This window comes from Aphis gossypii, chromosome 1 (assembly GCF_020184175.1).
Source record: "Aphis gossypii isolate Hap1 chromosome 1, ASM2018417v2, whole genome shotgun sequence".
NCBI lineage: Eukaryota > Metazoa > Arthropoda > Insecta > Hemiptera > Aphididae > Aphis > Aphis gossypii.
Window position 1 is genome coordinate 25,953,664 of NC_065530.1, and position 18,548 is coordinate 25,972,211.

The 18,548-nt window shown below is 24.6% G+C and overlaps 1 protein-coding gene and 1 long non-coding RNA gene across 6 annotated transcripts in view; one reads left to right on the forward strand and one right to left on the reverse strand.

Annotated features, from left to right (window-relative positions):
- The window catches only part of LOC114122374 (uncharacterized), a 108,903-nt gene extending 94,270 nt beyond the window's left edge, over positions 1 to 14,633 (reverse strand). For 3 of the 4 annotated variants that reach the window (XM_050197532.1, XM_027985015.2, XM_050197531.1), the window contains exon 1: positions 14,405 to 14,633. In XM_050197532.1, coding sequence (XP_050053489.1) covers positions 14,405 to 14,611 — 207 coding nt within the window. In that variant the 5' untranslated portion in view covers positions 14,612 to 14,633. The remainder of the gene's footprint in view (positions 1 to 14,404) is intronic. The other variant, XM_027985018.2, reaches the window with a different exon arrangement.
- Positions 1,001 to 12,348, forward strand: LOC126549101 (uncharacterized). Of its 2 annotated transcripts, none has more exons than XR_007603252.1 (3): positions 1,001 to 1,237; positions 2,286 to 2,438; positions 12,038 to 12,348. It is a non-coding gene; the product is annotated as an uncharacterized LOC126549101 (long non-coding RNA). The 2 variants fall into 2 exon arrangements; XR_007603253.1 differs by lacking the exon at positions 12,038 to 12,348 and adding an exon at positions 6,651 to 7,118.
- Positions 14,634 to 18,548: the final 3,915 nt, after the last annotated feature.

The following is an 18,548-nucleotide window of genomic DNA, read 5'->3' on the forward strand; positions in this document are numbered from 1 at the left end:
TCCGATTGAAAATGCATAAGTTTTAATTAAAATGGACTGGACACAAAAGTCATACTACTCTTTAACCAGATTAAAACAAAAAATGCATATCTATTTATCATACAACAAATAAAGCAAATAAAACATGACTTATTTTTAATCTCACTAAATTAATCGATACATTTAGAGTGATAACATGCCTTTTGAAAATTTGTATTGTGTATGTATTGGAAATGTCTTTGGAAAATTCTTTTTCTTCTTTTTCTCCTCCTTGTATCTCAACTATATGAGGTCGGCCAAAAACCATTTTCGTTTTTATTTTATTCAGTTTCGGATCTCTCGTAAATAAAGACTTATTTGACATTAATTGTCGCATAGGCACAACCTCGATTTAGTTGTTTCTTATGACAGACATGAGTAGAATTATATCATATAGCATTTGGTTTTCAGAGAAATTAAATTAAAAATTGAATATAATACATTAGCGTGAATTATATAAATATTAAAATATTTAAGCATATGTATTATGTTTTTGCACAACTTATTATTATAATAATGTAATAAATTAATATATTTTTAATATCAAAAAATAAAGACTTTCAAAATACTAATGATTTCACTAAAAATTGTTTTTTTATTATAACGAACTTTATTTTTTGTTCAAAGAATTAATCTATGGGAGCATGCCCATTAGGAGTTTTTATAATTATTAAATTTGTTTCATTTTGTGTGTGGATAATAGATAATTTTTTTAATTTTTTTAACAGTTTCCATGGATATCAAACAATAACAAGGATGAAATTCATATCATAATATTATAATTTATCTACACCGTAACTAGGTTGCCTTGGAAAACCATTTAATAAGTAATTATAATACCATAGCAAAGAAAATAGAAAACCAACAAAATCTGGATAACAATTTTTTCGTAATTGGACTTTTCGTAAAGTTGCCTTTAACAACCAATGACTATGTTTCTAAATAACTATGTTACCATAGTAACCTCATTGATATACTTTTTTAATCGTAGTTTTAATAATATAGATATATTTTTTCCGTTAAATGAAGAAAATATCACGCAACGTATTTTTGTTCCTTGCTTTGAAATAGATATCACATTTGGTGAATATATTATATTTAAAGGAAAATATTATAGATGAGTTAATTGTAATCTATTCGTCCTATTCTTAGTCTATTGATAATTGTTATGAAAAATGTCAACTGTGCGAATGTCTGATAATACAATAGTGCGTACTAGGTAGGTAAATTGTGTTTTATTCAATTTGATTTTTTTTACAATAAAATGTAAATATCAAAATTATACCTTTTAAGTTTTATTTTTGTTTAATATCATGAAAGATGATTATCAAAATGTTGTCTCCGATTTTAGGGAATGTAAAGTATATTATCTTAATATTTTGTTTCAAAAAACGTTAAATTGTACTCGGTATAATTAAGTATCACGTTTAATATTATTAATATTAGAATCCTCTCATATTCTCCCGTTTTGTGTTAATCTGTCACTGATACATAGTACCACAGATATACAACATTTAATAGTAACTATCACGTAACAGTTATAGCTATTGCTTGTAATAATACAAATATATTAATATTATCAGAAGCTTGATAGTTATAATATATACCACTATAGCAGTAATATTTCATATGTCCTAAGAAATAAAATTAATACTGCGGCAATAGGTACGTAATTTATTCCTGGATTAAATATTATATATTATATGAAACAAAATCCACTGATAATACTTCAAAAAATAATGATGCGTGATATTTTTAGGCGCCATAATAGTAATCAATAGAAAAATTATCATAATATAGTTTAACTTAATAAATTATAAAACAAAATGAGTGTTCATTATCAATGTAAAAATTGTACGCATCTTTATTATCCCATTAAACCTTTAAAATACATAATACTTAGAATGCAATCAATTTAAAGTAGATATCTTGTAAAACTAATCTTAAGGGGAAATTGCATTAAATGAATTAGGCATTGGTTGGACAAGATGGCTTTTTGGGATAAAGGGAAAAGCATTCAGCACACTTTAGTTCAAGTCAAACTGAAGATTCGAGTTTTTCTAAGAAAATCTCATTTCTCCCAATTATCGTTACCTATAAGAGAAATCTGTAAAGGATTTTTTAATTCGATTGATCCAATATTGTAAGAAAAGTTAAAGGAAAATTATTACCATATGTTTATATTATGATATAATACTAATCCCAGCTTATTTTATTCGTATAATTTAAATTAAAAATGTATTTTATATATTTTCAATCGATTTCAGTGTTTTGTCCATAACTTCAAAATTAAAATGTATCAAATAGTCTTCTATGGAAAATGATGGCTTAAAGGAAGAGTAACGGCTTAAAACTTGTTTTCAATTTCTACAAACGAAATCGGGTGCAAACATATTTAAGCGATGAGCAAATAATATAAGGTATGTGGTTTAATGGTTCCTCGAATAGCTTAACCACGTTATATTACACTTCAAAAGAATAAAGTTAATAAAGTTTTAAACAAATGCTTCTTATTACTTGTCTATTTTATAGTAAAAACAAAATCCCAAGTAAACACCGCAAAGTTGTTTAACTAAAAATAATGTTAGGTATTACCTAAACAAAATAAAATTTAATTTCCTAAAACACCGATATTATTATTAGAAAATTTATCTTTGGTAAACTGTACACAACTAATAACAGAGAAATAATAATATTCGTATGTTCATCTAGAAAAAATAATACATAATACTTGAAATATTTTTCTAGATTTAAATTTATGATAAGTGATAATCAAATTATCTAGATAATAATAATAAAAAAAATTCCAAAACAGCATTTTTATTTTAAACATAATATTATGTATTATTTGAGTTTAAATGTCTACCCTCGTAAATAAGTGGATACTACATAAGATTACCTATCATTGGTATTTATAAAGATAATATAATATTTATAAAAGAAGTAAATCAACATGAAAATTAAACCGAATAAGCATACAATAGATAATAATATAAAATTAATTTTAAATTTTTCAAAAATATAATAGTCTATATAGAATATGATGATATAAGCATAAACAAGTTTCAAGATGTTACGAATAATATTTTTTAATTACAACAAAATAATTTAAATAAAAATAAATGTTTAAATTCGTAAAAATTTGATCTAAAAATGCCCATAAAAAATAATAATTATAAATGTTTATATCTTTTTGTTTTAATATTCATTACTTATCAAGAAACCGAAATTACATTTTCAAAGTTGTACCCAATGAACATTTTTTTTTATCACAATTATTGAAAAAATCTTCTAAGAAAATAAAAAAATACTCATAAATGGCATTACATTTTGAAAATAATACTTAGTAAAAATATTTTTTAAATAAATATTTGGTGAAAAATAAAAGTACATATAATATTTTGGAAAATGTATTTATGGTTATTCGCTTTGAAATTCAAAAAAAAAAAAGAAAATCATTTGATGAAAAATTGTTATTTTATGAGTGATTATCTAATTCCATCAAAATTTAAACTTCAGACTTCAAAATTAATTTTTGTAATACAAATTTCATTAATTTTATTGGGATATAATAATGACTTCAAATTAAGTTAATAATAATAAAATAAAACAAACCTTTTTTTTTTAAGTATTTGTATTCAAATGTTAATTTTAAAATAATAAATTTGGTCGTATACTTATTATTTAAAACTAATATGGTACAAAAAATGAAAAAATATCGATAAATATTTTATAAAATAGGTATACATGATAGCTAGTAATCATAACCATTCAAGAATGTGATTTGAGTAAAAATTAAAAATACTTATTATGTCCATTATTGACTATGGGCATTATCATGTAAACCGTTTTTATGCCATTTTGGTGTTTGAATTGGTCTTGGGATTTCTTAAATTGGCTTTCGAGCTTCTCCAGAGACGTCCTATCAAGCAATTAATCAACTTTGTTCATCGAAGAAAGTAGTATTTTCATCAATGTATTAGTTTTATAAAATCATTCGCTGGTCATGATTTTGGACTTTAATAAGCAACATGACATCAATGTTTAAACTCAATGAAATTTATATGACAGCTTTTATCATACTAATAAAATGTTTTAAATTTTTACTCGTATACTTTTTTTATTTTTATTCAATACTTCTATAAATGAATGATAACTTTTAAATACTTATATTTATATAATACATTTCTAAATAAATCACAATATAGCTGTATAATTTTTAGTACTATATAAGGATATTTTAGTTTAAATTAAAGTATTTTTAAAATGATGAAGTAATAAAAATTCAATACAGTCAATTAATAATAGTAACAATTAGATAATTAGATACTCATTAGAAATTTTACTGTTTAGCGTAATCCTTTATTTGATCATGAATCATGATTTATATTAAAAATTATCTATATCGATATACATATTAATACAGTATTTTGATCATAATATACTTAATTATTGGTTGATTTTAAAGAAAAAATAATAATCTAATATATTTTCAATTTGTTGATATTTTATTATATTATTGTTATTTAATTGTATTTTATTGTTCTTATAATCTTATCTAAATTCAAAGTATCCTTAGTATTTCATTGTCCGACAGTTGGTTTCAAATGTCAAGTATAAAATTTGTCTGCATGCCTTTCAAAGTAATGGCTGTCAGTTAGATGTTAAACATGATCTATTCTCTTCAACTTTTAAATAAAAAATTAAAAACAAATAAGGTAACATAATCAACAATTTACAGAGATGCTGACTCTTAGAAACTATACCCAATCAACTTGATTCGTTGTCATAACTTAGCATATAGTACCAATAACTGACACCTCTGATGACAGTCTTATGAGTATCAACGTAAAAGTTTATTGTGTTAGTATCACACTACGCCTCATACGTTTTTATCAAATATTCCACAAAACAATGTGATTCAACTAGATACTTGTTGTAAACCAAATTATCAAAATAGTAGATATATATTAAAAACGAAGAAAATTCACAACCTACTTGAATAAAAACATTAGAATATTAACTATTATACAATAAAAAATGTATTTAAAAAAAATGTTATCTGTAAATTTTTTTAACAAACATTATTAAAACCAACAATTTTAAAAATAATCTAACTAAGTTGTCATTATTAAAATAATGTTCACTAGGTATAAATTTTAAGTTGTCAAAATTTAATTTTATTTAAAACAATATGCTTAATATCATGTATGCATTATTTTAATTTATTTATATATGTACCTACTTAAATAGTCAAATAAATTATTGATATTATTGATTATAATATAATTTAAAAAAATATATTGTTTTAATGGTTGTTAATATGTTCACATCGTCTATTTTGATCTAGTTGTTATAAAAAATAAAATTTTCATTTTATTGTTAAGTTCTTTCACAATAGAAAATTAATAACTATAGTGCGGCCAGCGAAATTATGTGGGTGACCATCGCGCCCCAAGTGGCAAATTTTCATCAGTGTTTCCTAGAGTACATTCCCGCGTAAAATAATTTTAAACGCTCTGACATATTATGTCTATTAAATGTACCTTAGACGATAATAAAATAGTTGTTTGTAAGGATACACAACATTTTTCTTAAAACAGCGCAACTGCACTATTTTTTTCTATAACTATTCCGCTATATATTTATATATATATATATATTATATCCGCTATATTAAACAATATTTTTGGAGCCCCTGATTTGCATGAAAACAGCCACCTGGGGCGCGACGGTCACCCGCCTAATTTCGCTGGCCGTACTATAACCATTAATACTATAAAGTATTTAATAATATATAGTTCTTTAAATATTCGTATTATTTCCATAGTATAATTAAACAATTTCCCAGGATAGTTTATACTTTATAAAAGCGATTAGAAATACAAAATAGGTATATATTAAAATACAGCGAAGATAAACAATAATATTATTCTCTGAAATGTATTAATGGTGTGGATTGTGAAATCTAGTTAGTACTTTATGGAGTCAAAAATAAGAAAATTGATGTATTTTTGTATAATTGGGAAATGCCAAATGCAAGGGCGTTGAGTATAATTGTCAGTATAGTATAAACAATCACTAAAAATTATATCTACCTCTTTCGAACAAGGCATCTATGTGCTAAAGCTAATTATAATATTATTATTTTTTTCTTGTTTACCGCACTCACAAATGGTAAAATTAATATATTTAATATGATTATCACTTATCATAAATGAATTAGCAGTATAAATATTATTCAAAATTATTTTAATAACTGATTATAAAAATTAAAATATAAAGAATATCGACAATTGATTGAGTAATAATAGTTCGAAATTGAAAGTCAATGAGTGGCGGTTAGGTTATTTTGATAAATTCAAACGGCCAAGATGCCGAAACAAACGATTTTATTTTTAGGCTGCATACAAACAACTACTATACTTAAAAATAATTGTATAAAATAATACCATCAACTAAATTTAATAATATATAATTTTACATTACTAATATTTAATCATAGCTCAAATTAAATTTTAATTTGTTTATTTGAAATATGCTCATAATGTTTTACAACTGTAATTGTAAGTAATAGTGCTATTTATATGCACAATGTATGTCATATACCACTGACCACGTGTGTATTTTAGGTAAACCCGTAAAATGGCGTAGTTTCAAAATGTCACGCTTAAAACATGGTTTATATTTACAGAAGTAATTTTCTGACAACAATATTTATAGTATTTATAGAATATCTACGTATGATAAACAAAAAACCTTTTTTTTTTTTTAATTTTTTGTATAGTCTTAAAAAGTTATAAGCTATTATTATTATTATATGAAGATTTTTTTATAATGCTTATTTATATTTATAATTAAAATTATTTAACTTATTATGAATAGCAAATTTGCACCTATGAATTAATGTAGAATAAACAATAAAACTACATAAACAAATCAACAAAATGTGTATTCATTAGTCATAGTTTCATTTTTTTTTTCGTTCTTTATTTATTTATTGTTTCGATAAAGATTATAGCTATTAACATAATACGTAAATACGGTAATGGTATAGTGGGATTGTGATTAGGTAAGAAAAAATATATCTAATAATAGTTATCAACCCTTAATTATATAACGATATCCTCTGTAATATACCTTTAAAGGCTTAGAAGGGTGTCCATTGGCTAATACTTTTTTGTACTTGTTGCTAATGTTCTGCATGTACGTTGATAATCGTTGGGTTCTATCAGACATGTTTAATGTATATTATATCTAACAACAGACCTTTTGATAATTAAAAAAGAAAAAAACATTTTATTTATGCATTTATTACAGTATTTCTGTAAGCCATCATCCACCACCGGACACGAAGATACGTATGGTTTTAAGTTGTTTTTTAATTGTGTTTTTAATAGTGTTTAAGTTTCATAATGATTTTTTTATTAAAACTATATTATTTTAAGACATTTATTGTAAAAAACCTACTTTTTATTTTTATAATAATATATAACTATGTAAGTAAATTATTGTAATATTGTACTCATAATATTGTATTGTATTATTTTTATCAACATTTAATTTGTTTTCAAAAATATGTAAGTAATCGAAAAGGATTAATAATAAAACTAAGTATTTTTTTAAAGATACAATTATTAGATATAAAATTTGATAGTATCTAAAAAATATTAAATTTCTTATAAGAAAATATTATGTTGGTTTTACAATAATATTTCGTTATAATGTTTTCAAAAAATACTGGTTTTAAAAAAAAATTTGATTTTTCCATAATCTCTCTGAAGGTACCTAAGAAATAACTATCATCATTCATAAAAATATTTGAAACGTTTAAGACAGTGTGGTTGTAATTAAGCTCTCTCCAAAATCATTTTCAAAGCCTATAACCGACATTTATTGTGTGTAGTTGTTTTATACACATAACATATATTTTGTAACATAATTTCATAAATTACTGTGTTATAAAATTATACAACACATTTATCAATAACAAAACATAAGTACACAAAATACTTATTGTGTACTCGTAATTACATATTATTTTTATAACCCCGTAGTAACGATATAATGTAATAATGACCAATATTAGCATATTGTGATTTTGGTTATCCTTTTAATTTAAAATAAATGTGATATGTATTCAAATATTTCTATTTTATTAATACAAAACTAATTATATTTAAATAACATAACTTGCTTAAAACTAAAATAACAATAATCTAGTCACATGCATTAAAAAAAAAAATTAATCTGAATTTGTATATTCACTTTTATAGCTCATCTTTCAAAATTTTTAAATTTTTAAATCTAAAAAAAAATACTTCTATGGTACAATATAGAGCAATACAATTATTCGTATTAATATTTTTTGTTTTAAAAAACACTTAAAGAATTTCTGAAAATTAAAAATGAGAAAATAATTCACGGACTATAGACTAGAATGCTAAAAGATATAAAACATAATATAATAAGTTATGTTTCAAAGCTATATAATTAATTATAAATTAAATCGGTAGAATTTCTAAACATATACAATATAAAACTAAACATGTAAAATGTTTCTAAATAATTAGCATTAATTGTTTATCTTTTATATTCAATATCAAACTTTGTAGTGTATAGTGAATAAATTAATTTAAATTTGAATTGTAACTAAAACTAGGTATATATTTATTTTATGTTCATATTGTATAAATACAGATGGGGTTATTAGGTACAATACTCGCTGACTATAAGAACTTGTTATTTTACTTTTTTGAATACCTACATTGACTATGTCTATATAATATAATATATAACATCATAGTAGACATTGGCGCTTTTAATTTATACTTTAGTAAATTCTTATAAATGATAATATTCACATATTTGTATCAAATTTGTCAATAAAATATTCGTCTTTGGCTATTTTTATGGTAACATTTAGTAGGTTTCTATTTTTTTTATACATTTGTGATTTAATGATTTTAATGTCCAATGTTTTTTTTTTCATTTTGTATAAAGTTTATCTATCTACTCGTATATTATCTATGTTCCATAGAACTCATAATAAAATTCCAAGTATTATTTAGTTTTATTAATCTTTGTATATTATTTTATTTTTTTGCGATATTTTTGTACTATTTTCAATAATGTTCGTATTAAATTTGTGAATAAGTCAATACCTTTATTTACATTGATTTATTTTAAAATCTTTATCCAGTTTGTATTTTTAAGATACATATATACTAACAACATTATAGTTGATATTAAAAGTATTATTATCGACAGTATTTTTTTAAATGTTTCATGAGGTAGTTATCAGCAATCGTACTATAATTCTTCATAATAGCACTTAAATATAAGTATCCAAGAATATTAGGCTGTATTTTTTTTTTGATGAATATCCATGTGAAAAATCATTTGTTAATATCGCCTAACTTATGAATAGTGCCTATTTATTATGATTATTTTAAAGCCATAACTACAAAGTACATTTAGATATTTAATATAAACTGTATCTTCGATCGTAATATTTAAATTTATATTTCCAAAGATAATAAGTGATTTAAATTTGGAGTAATTGTACAAAAAGACTTATAGATATATTAATAAAATATAAATGTATATAATATAGATTATTAATGAAATTCAATGTATTAAAAATAGGTGATCTATTGATGTATGTTATTATATGAAGTTGAGAAATCTAATGAACTAAAGTGATTTAACTCTCCAGTTTTTACATAATTACTTTAATTGAGTCCTTAATGTAACCAGTGATTCCATCAGATATATTTAATGAACTATACTAATTATAACAATATTATAACCTTTTATACCAAAGTTCCCTATTATGTCATTATCTAACCATGCTTTAGAGAACATAACAATATAAAATTTAATATTAGCTGAATTAATAACCAATAATAATTCGTAAAAATATTTTCTGATACTTCTAATGTTCAGTGAAAAGACAATAAGATCATTATTGTTGTCCAGTTAAAAGTGTTACAATAATTAATTGCAAACGTTTCGTAGTTAGAATTTTACCATTACATATAAAAAATTAAAACTAAAACCATTAGAGTGAATCAATTTAACTGTATAATTTATAGATCTAGACATTACTGAAGTATTAATATTAAAAAATAGATGAAATAAAAACAAATTATAAAAATCAACAAAACCGAAGAATACTATGCTATTCCCAAAGTGCACTAACTTTTTTGTTAGAGAATTTGTATTGTTTGTATTTTATTAACTTGTTCACCTCGATTTGAAACTTTAATGTATAATATTATATTTTATAATATAAATAAAGTCACAATGATTTTTTTTTTTTAAATATTTTAATTCATTTTATGATATTGACTATTTATACGAGTATGTCTAACCTTTTCACAAGTCTCTACGGTAAATCAGTATTGACTCAAAAGTAAATAATATTGTATATTAATATTTATACACAATACACAATACACAATACACATACATTAAGTATATCCAATGACAGGGCACTCAACATAGAGTGGTTATATACATTCCCCTCTTTTTTTAATATGCAAATAATAAATTTAAAAAAATATATAAACATACACGTGCCCTCATCATTGCGAGATAAATACATCTCTCTGGACAAAATATAAAATACAAGCAACTGGGAAATTACTTGAAATTAGGCACTAATTTCAACTCGTTACTTTGGTGGAGAATATAATATTAACTTGAATAGTAAATATATTATTGCATATTATAATCATAACGAAATATAGATATATTCTAACAGCAATATTTGAATAAATAATAGATTTGACGCAATAATACCACTCTTTGTATTTACCTCATATTATTAGACTTATAATATAATATACGTAATTTATGACAATGTGAAACTCAAACAGTAAAAATATTGATAATAGACAAACGGTGTATCCCTTTTTGTGCGTATCACATAATTGCTGACAAATCTGTCAACGTTGACATGGATATAATATGTCATAGTATAAGATGAACAGTTTTAAACTGAGCTTAGTTATAACCACACTTATTGAGATTTCATTTGAATCTTTTTTCATTTAAAGATGTTTGTTTGATTTTCTTTATACTTAGAAAAGTTACTTATAAAATCAAAAGATTACTATAATTCAAAATACCAGCTAAATTTTATTTTGAATTAATGGAACCCAAATAATAGAAACTATATAAAAAAAATATAGAATGTTGTAAAATCAAATAGTACTTATACTATGTTCTTAAAATAATAAATTAAGTATCTATAACTTCTGGTTAAGATATTGAGACTACCTATCTGTAATTTTTAATTTTTTGAAATTAATTAATACTATGTTTATTTATTGTTTGTACATTATACATATTACGAGTATATACACATTAATTAAATTTTATTTTATTTAAAAAAAAAATACGAATTAAATATATATTGTATAATAATTTTATTATTACTAATAATAAGCTAATTAAAATATTCTATATATGAAAAATAAAACATATATTCAAATTATAATAATATTAATTTACCCACATATTATAAAAGAAAAGGATTCCGAAAAATGATATGATATTTTTGTAATTATAAAACAATTTAAAGTTTTTATAATAAGTATAAATAGTTATTGTACTTACATAATATTATAATCATATTAAAACTAAAAATTTAATTGCATTTCCAAAATAAATTTAAAATTATCACAATTTTGATGACGTGCTTTCAAATTCTAACTTAAATGATTAAAAGAATTTATATGGATTTACTCTCAACTTTTTGTTTTAATTGTTTTAAGAACTTCTTTTATCTTACCTTGACAGGCCATAAGCGTTTTTATTAGCGGAAAAATATTATAAAATTCAAAAATTTCAAATGAGTATAAAACATATCTCAAAAAGAGCTAAAATAATTTATAAATAATAGTACTAAAATTTTGAGAAAATTATAAGTATATATAAGTACAGGCTTTTAAATTACAAAATAACAAAATGGATTTTATCAAGAACTGATGGTGCGTATTTTTTTCTTTAGATGCTGGAAAGAATCTCATTCTCTCCCTACTCTCCCAGGTAAAGTACCAAATAAATACAATATACTATCAAAAACTACCCAAAAATTGAAGATGGAAAAGTATTTTCATTTCCTTATACAGTGATGCTGGAAACAAAAATAAAAATTAAATAAAAGGAAATCATTGTAAAATCAATACATTCATCGTTCCTCTGGAAATCTAAAATATAACTTTTTGATTGGAAATTTTAATAAAAATTTATTGTTTAATGTACTGCAAGTATTGTACAATACGTTAATTTTGATGTTAAAAACAAACTTAAGACAAATAAAAATGTTAATTACCATAACTTCCCCTCTACACCAATTACCAAAACTTTTTTCTGGCTACGGCCTCAACTGAAACGAAATATGTGTTTGGAAAATATTACATTTTATGTTTAACAATAATTCACAACATGTTGTTGCAGCCACTAAATTTAAAAAAAAAATGCTTAATAGATTTATACAAAAAATAATATGATTTTTGAATATATTTTCAATATGAGATCAAAACTTCATTCTAGCTTACGTCTATTTCTCTATCTAATGTACATATTTAAAATAAAATAATAATAATAATTTTACAATATTTGAAATTTTTTCTCAATCTCTATCATAAAATTGATGTTTTTTTCATAAATTACATTGGTTTTACTATTTCTTTGTTTTCTTATTCTTTTAACCTATTTATTATAATAATTCATGTCAGTATTATTTTCATTGAGCTTAATATTCTATTAAATGTTAAAATAAGTAGAAAATCTGTCGATATTTCAATAAAAATAATTATAATAATTTGAAAAAATATATTTAATTGAAAATTGCATTTTCTAGCATTTCCAACATTGTTTTTAAGTATTACTTGTATTATTTTTACTTAGTTATTGAGTGACATAATATAACAATTAGTACAATTATAAATCCTTCTATATTTCAATCAAACTGTATCTATTCTGTTGCATTTACCTACATCAACAAATTATTATTCGATTCTATCACAACACCATCTACATCATGTTATAGAAATATATCAAGTTTAACAGATATTTCTGAGATAAAACTGTAGTAGGGTTAAGTACATACAATATCGTAACATGAATTGTTAAATAAAACAAATAGGGGTATCAGTTTATAAATTCCTAGCAACTTACTACAATACTACAATTGTGTACATTATGATAGGAAATCGAAGGATTGTAATAATGTTAAGTATATTACTTTTAATACAACAATAATTAAATAATATTGTGAGTATGAAGTACACAAATTAATTAAGTTAATGGTTTAAACGCTTTTTCCTTAAGATAATGACTTGATTTTATATGAATTTAAATTTTATATTTTAAATTCAAAGAGTTACGAATAAGCTATTAGTTACAAGAAAAAAACACAATTTTCAAACATTAAAAAAAATTCTAAAAGTTTCATATAGTACCTTAATGGCATTGAAGATATAGCAGAAGTTTAAAAAGGAAAAAAAATTCGTTTCATTCTATTATTATGTGTATTTTTGTCATTTTGTCATATAAAAAACACCTTTAAAAGTTACATAAACATCATTGGTATAATTGGTTTTTCAAAAAAAAAATAGACATATAAATTTTTCAAGTTTTTATTTTATTTAAATATTATGTATCATGATAATAAAATGTAAAACATTTTTACCAGCGTACAATTTTAAAACCATCGAAACTTGATACATTTACCTATTTTTATTTTATCATAATATTATTATAGGATAATAGGGTTGTTAATACATAATTAATTTAGTACACATTGTTCAATTAATTGATATATTTATATTTTCATAAGTTATAGTTTTGTACTTAAAGCGGCTTTTTAACATTGTACCGATTCCAATAAAAACCTTGTTTGAATTACTGTTGTTTTTCCATAAATGTACGCTCAAAAGTCATAGAAAATCTGACTATCGACTAAATGTAAACGTAGACACTCGAATATAATTATCCATTTAAGGATAAATTATTAAGAATTCTTAGGACAAAGTCCGAGCGAGATCACTCATATCTACGTTCGCACGAACGCGTCCGTAAATGATTGTAGAAAGTTGAAGTATTTCATATTACGAAAGCAACAACAATAACAATTAATCACGGGGATTGAAAAATAATTGCTACCCCGTCACAGCATCAGTCAACTCAAATCATCGAAAATAATAACAATAAAAATAAAATATTACATTAATCTAAAAGTCGTAAGACCTAGACAGTGTTACAGATACGGCGGAATAACGCGTACTTATATGTGGGTATAGTAAATAGGTTCGCAACGAACCCAAAAGGATATTAACAACGTATAACGTAAGCAAAACAACGTGGAACTGACCTGTCCGCGGTTTAGGAACCCGTGTTTCCTGGCCACCTTGTCCGCCTGCAGTCCGTGGTCGCCGGCCACGGCGGCCACGCGGACGGCGAACTGGTTGGTGTAGTGCGCGGTCCCGTCGACGGCCGCAAGCCACACCGGAACCAAAAGCAGCAACATCGCGGCCGTCGGAACGAGAAGTCGACAGTGGCGACGGGCGTTCGGCACCATCGTTGTGGCGTGTGCTACTGGTGGCGGTCGCGCGCGCGTTTCGTTGTCGTCGTGCCGGTGGCGAGTCGTCGTCGTCGTTCGAAGGTGCGCGCCCCACGGAGTAGTGGCGACTAAGGGGTGTGACTCCTCCGCCGCCGTTACCCATCAAACATTCATATCCACAAACACACACGTCTTCGTTCGACAACAACCCTATGCCCATCTCTTTGAAGCTTAGATGGGAGGAGGAAAGGCAATTGGTCAGCAAAAATAGAAAAAAAAAAATATATATACCTATACGTATATATAATATATATTTATAGCAAAAAAGTATAAAGCGCACGGGCGGTCGGGTGAGCAGAAGTCTCTCGATAAGGGACGAACGAGGCAACGGGTAAAGTGCGCGAAGAGGAAATAGAAAAACGGTTAGGTGCACATATTGTATTATACAGACCAATGACTTACGATAGAGTACCAATGTAGCGTCGTAGTCGACGTAATAGCAATATTATGACAAATGCAATGTGCCCGGTCGTCCCACACGCCATGTCGCCGTCCACCGACCCGATTTCCACGATATTGCATTATGCAAAACGAAAACGTCGAACGATTTATACTCTCGCTCCTACGACGGCTCCCGTGTTATATACTGTGTGGAATTGAGTTTTGAGAGAGAAAAAATTACTCCGAAAACAGTCGAGTTTATACCTACTTCCGAGACTCCCGTGTCTCGATGTTCATAACAATATAATATATTGCTATTGTGTCCAAGTTTAGTGCCGTTCCTCCTTCCCGTGTGGTGGCCATGTTTACTTATTATATTGAAATAAATAATAATTAAACGTACATCTTCGCATAGTTGTAAACTTTGTAGCACAATCGTGAAAAGTCAACATTAAAAGCGTGGCATTTATTATTGCGGCTGCATATATTTTACAGTTTAAAAAAGGCGAACAGTATAGTTTTAAATAAAACGAAAAATAAATATTATTGCGTTCATTTTGTGAAGTAAATACAAATTTTGAAACAAAATAATGTTGTTGTCTTTTTTTTTAACAATATTTAAAAATTAACTAAGCCGAGTTAGTTCCAGCTGTTACGTTACGTTATACTTTTTTTTCGAACCAAAGGCTCAACTGTTACAGACATTTTACTATAACTATAGCGGTGACGATCAAACAATACAATTATGGCGTGCATGGTAAATGAAGTTAAACTGGGTACTTTGCCAACGTCTAAACAGTAAATGCCTACATCTAACGACGTATCTGCGGGTTGTTCAAACAATATTGTTAAGCTAGGGTAAAAAAAAATATATAACTGTATGAAATAATTTCACTACCCAGATACCATGAACATTATAATATTGTATAATACTATAATATATTATATTTGTTGTGTAGATATGAAAATAAAATTTACCACATGTGTTTCAAAAAATATCGATAAACAATCTTATAAAAACCATGTGAGTTTTAGTTCTTTATATTTTTAAATGGAAATTGTAATAATTGAGATAATCACTGTTATTATGAATTAAGGATCCGAAGACATCGGTGAATATATTGTTAAATCTCCTAATTTCTTTCAATATTAGAAATTAAAACGCTGCTATGTTATTCAAATTGATCATTAAACAATACTCCTTTAGGCTTAACAATTATCACAATAGAAATATCGCATTTCTGTGAATTACTTTCATGGGGTTATTAAAAATTAAATCATAAATTAGGTTTTCGATAGAATGCAATACATGCTACTTAATCATTTTGATTTTATTATTTGTTAGCCAACTTTATATAAATATACAAATACAAATGTATTATTTTTGAAAATATAATTATATTACGACATAAGATTATACCATCGTATTTCATATAATATAATATATAAATATTATTTTGTTGCATCAATTTGTTATTTTAAGTGTAAATCATGCGATTCTATATTTCTGTAAAAGGTCACTTTTATAATATAAAGGAGACTAAATTCACTTTGTGTTAACTGCGTTGTAATATATCCTATGTATTGTCATATATATCTAGTAAGTATAGTTAGAAGACAATTTACTTTTCATACTTATAAATTTCTTTTAGTTAGAGTGAAATATTACTTATTATTATTGTATCTAATTGTGTTGCTAATTTTATCTTTTATCGATCTTTATTATAATCTTTATTCTTCATTTTACGGGTTATTGACTCATATAATTAGATAAATAAATCATCATCAGTGATCATTATAGGATAACAAAAGACAACTTCAACATTGGAAATCATCAGATTCTAACGAGAAACTATAAAACCATATTATAAATATTATCATGCAGTATACAGACACGAGAAACGAGAAATTAATAATCTATTTTAATTATCAACATTCAACGCATGTGTATAAGTTGGAATTTAAGGATTGAACTTAAACATTTAATCCCATTTTCACTCTGTATTAAGATATTTTCTACAAAATCATGAAAAATGTTGTGATAGTGTGAACCATCATTAAAGTATTTATATTTTATTATTATTATGTTATAAATATATACACTAATGACAAGTGTGTCATCTCACAATATTATTGTTCTATATTAAAGTTGAGTCATACTATAAAAAACAATTTTTGATTACCTACAACTTTTTATTTTTATTATTTTTTTAATTGACTATACATTTAACTATACCAAATTCAATACAATCATTTTAAATTTATTAAATATAATCATTGTTTGTGAATTGAATGTTGTAATTATAAACATTGTTATTGTATACTACGTATAGGTTACTTACTGATATTGATACTTTAAAACTTAAATTTAAATAATGTTTACATTTTTCTTGTTTTAATATATTTTATAAACATTATAATTGTATTAAAGTAAAATATTTTAATTATAAAATTAAATATTGTAAGTACCAAGATCAATATTGTTTCACTTTACAAAATGTCTTGATTATATAAATTAAAGTTTGCAATTTATAGTAATAGGCATCCATGCAAAATACGTAGGTACTATATTAAACATTACATTTTATTTTAAAGTGTTTGAACAATAAATGCACCTAATATAAATTATTAATGTAATAGGTCAAATAGATAATATACTTTATTTATACAATGTGCACTACCGTCAATGAATTTACACTATGTGATGATACGATCTTATCGTTTACAAATGAGTGTACATTATTTTATATAGTAACTAACTACTATTATTAGGTAGGTATTATATGGTTCATTGGTCAAAGTAAGACAGTGGCCGCAGCCCGGTCGTAAAGAATTCTATCAGACTGCAGTTTTCGTGACGCCCTAAAAATAATATTTTTTTTCTTCTCATATCGGACACCAACTATTAAAGGTTTAAGTTGAACATTGATTCGCAAGTTCTTAGAAAAAGGAAGTCTATTCTGATATTTATAATTCATTTTAATTGAAAATTATAATGTAGCGAATATAGTATTGGACCCGAGTCTCGAAAGACCGGGGTGAAATATCTAATATGAATGCCGCTTATGCTATTTATTAGTCAAGTGGTTATGCATTGATTGTATTTTTGTCATATTATAAATATTACGTTAAACACGGATCAATTTTATTTTTCAAAAAAATTAATTAAATTTGAAGTATTAATCTCTCAACATTTTCAACGAAATCGGATAAAAAAGGTAGGCGGCAAGTAGTTATTGCGCTGTTATAATATATTAGGGGTGTCGAATGTATTTCTATTATGGTGTGATAAATTTAAATTAAAAAAAACATATCATTGTATACGAAAAACGATTCTGAATCAAAACAGTCTGTCTATAATATCACTAAGTATACTTCGTTATATGTTTTTTTTAATATATATATATATATATATTTATATAATAAAATCATTTATTTACTTTTAATATAACGATATGTTGTATTTTTTTTTTTGGTGATTTAGTATTTTGCTATTGTAATAATATACATTTAA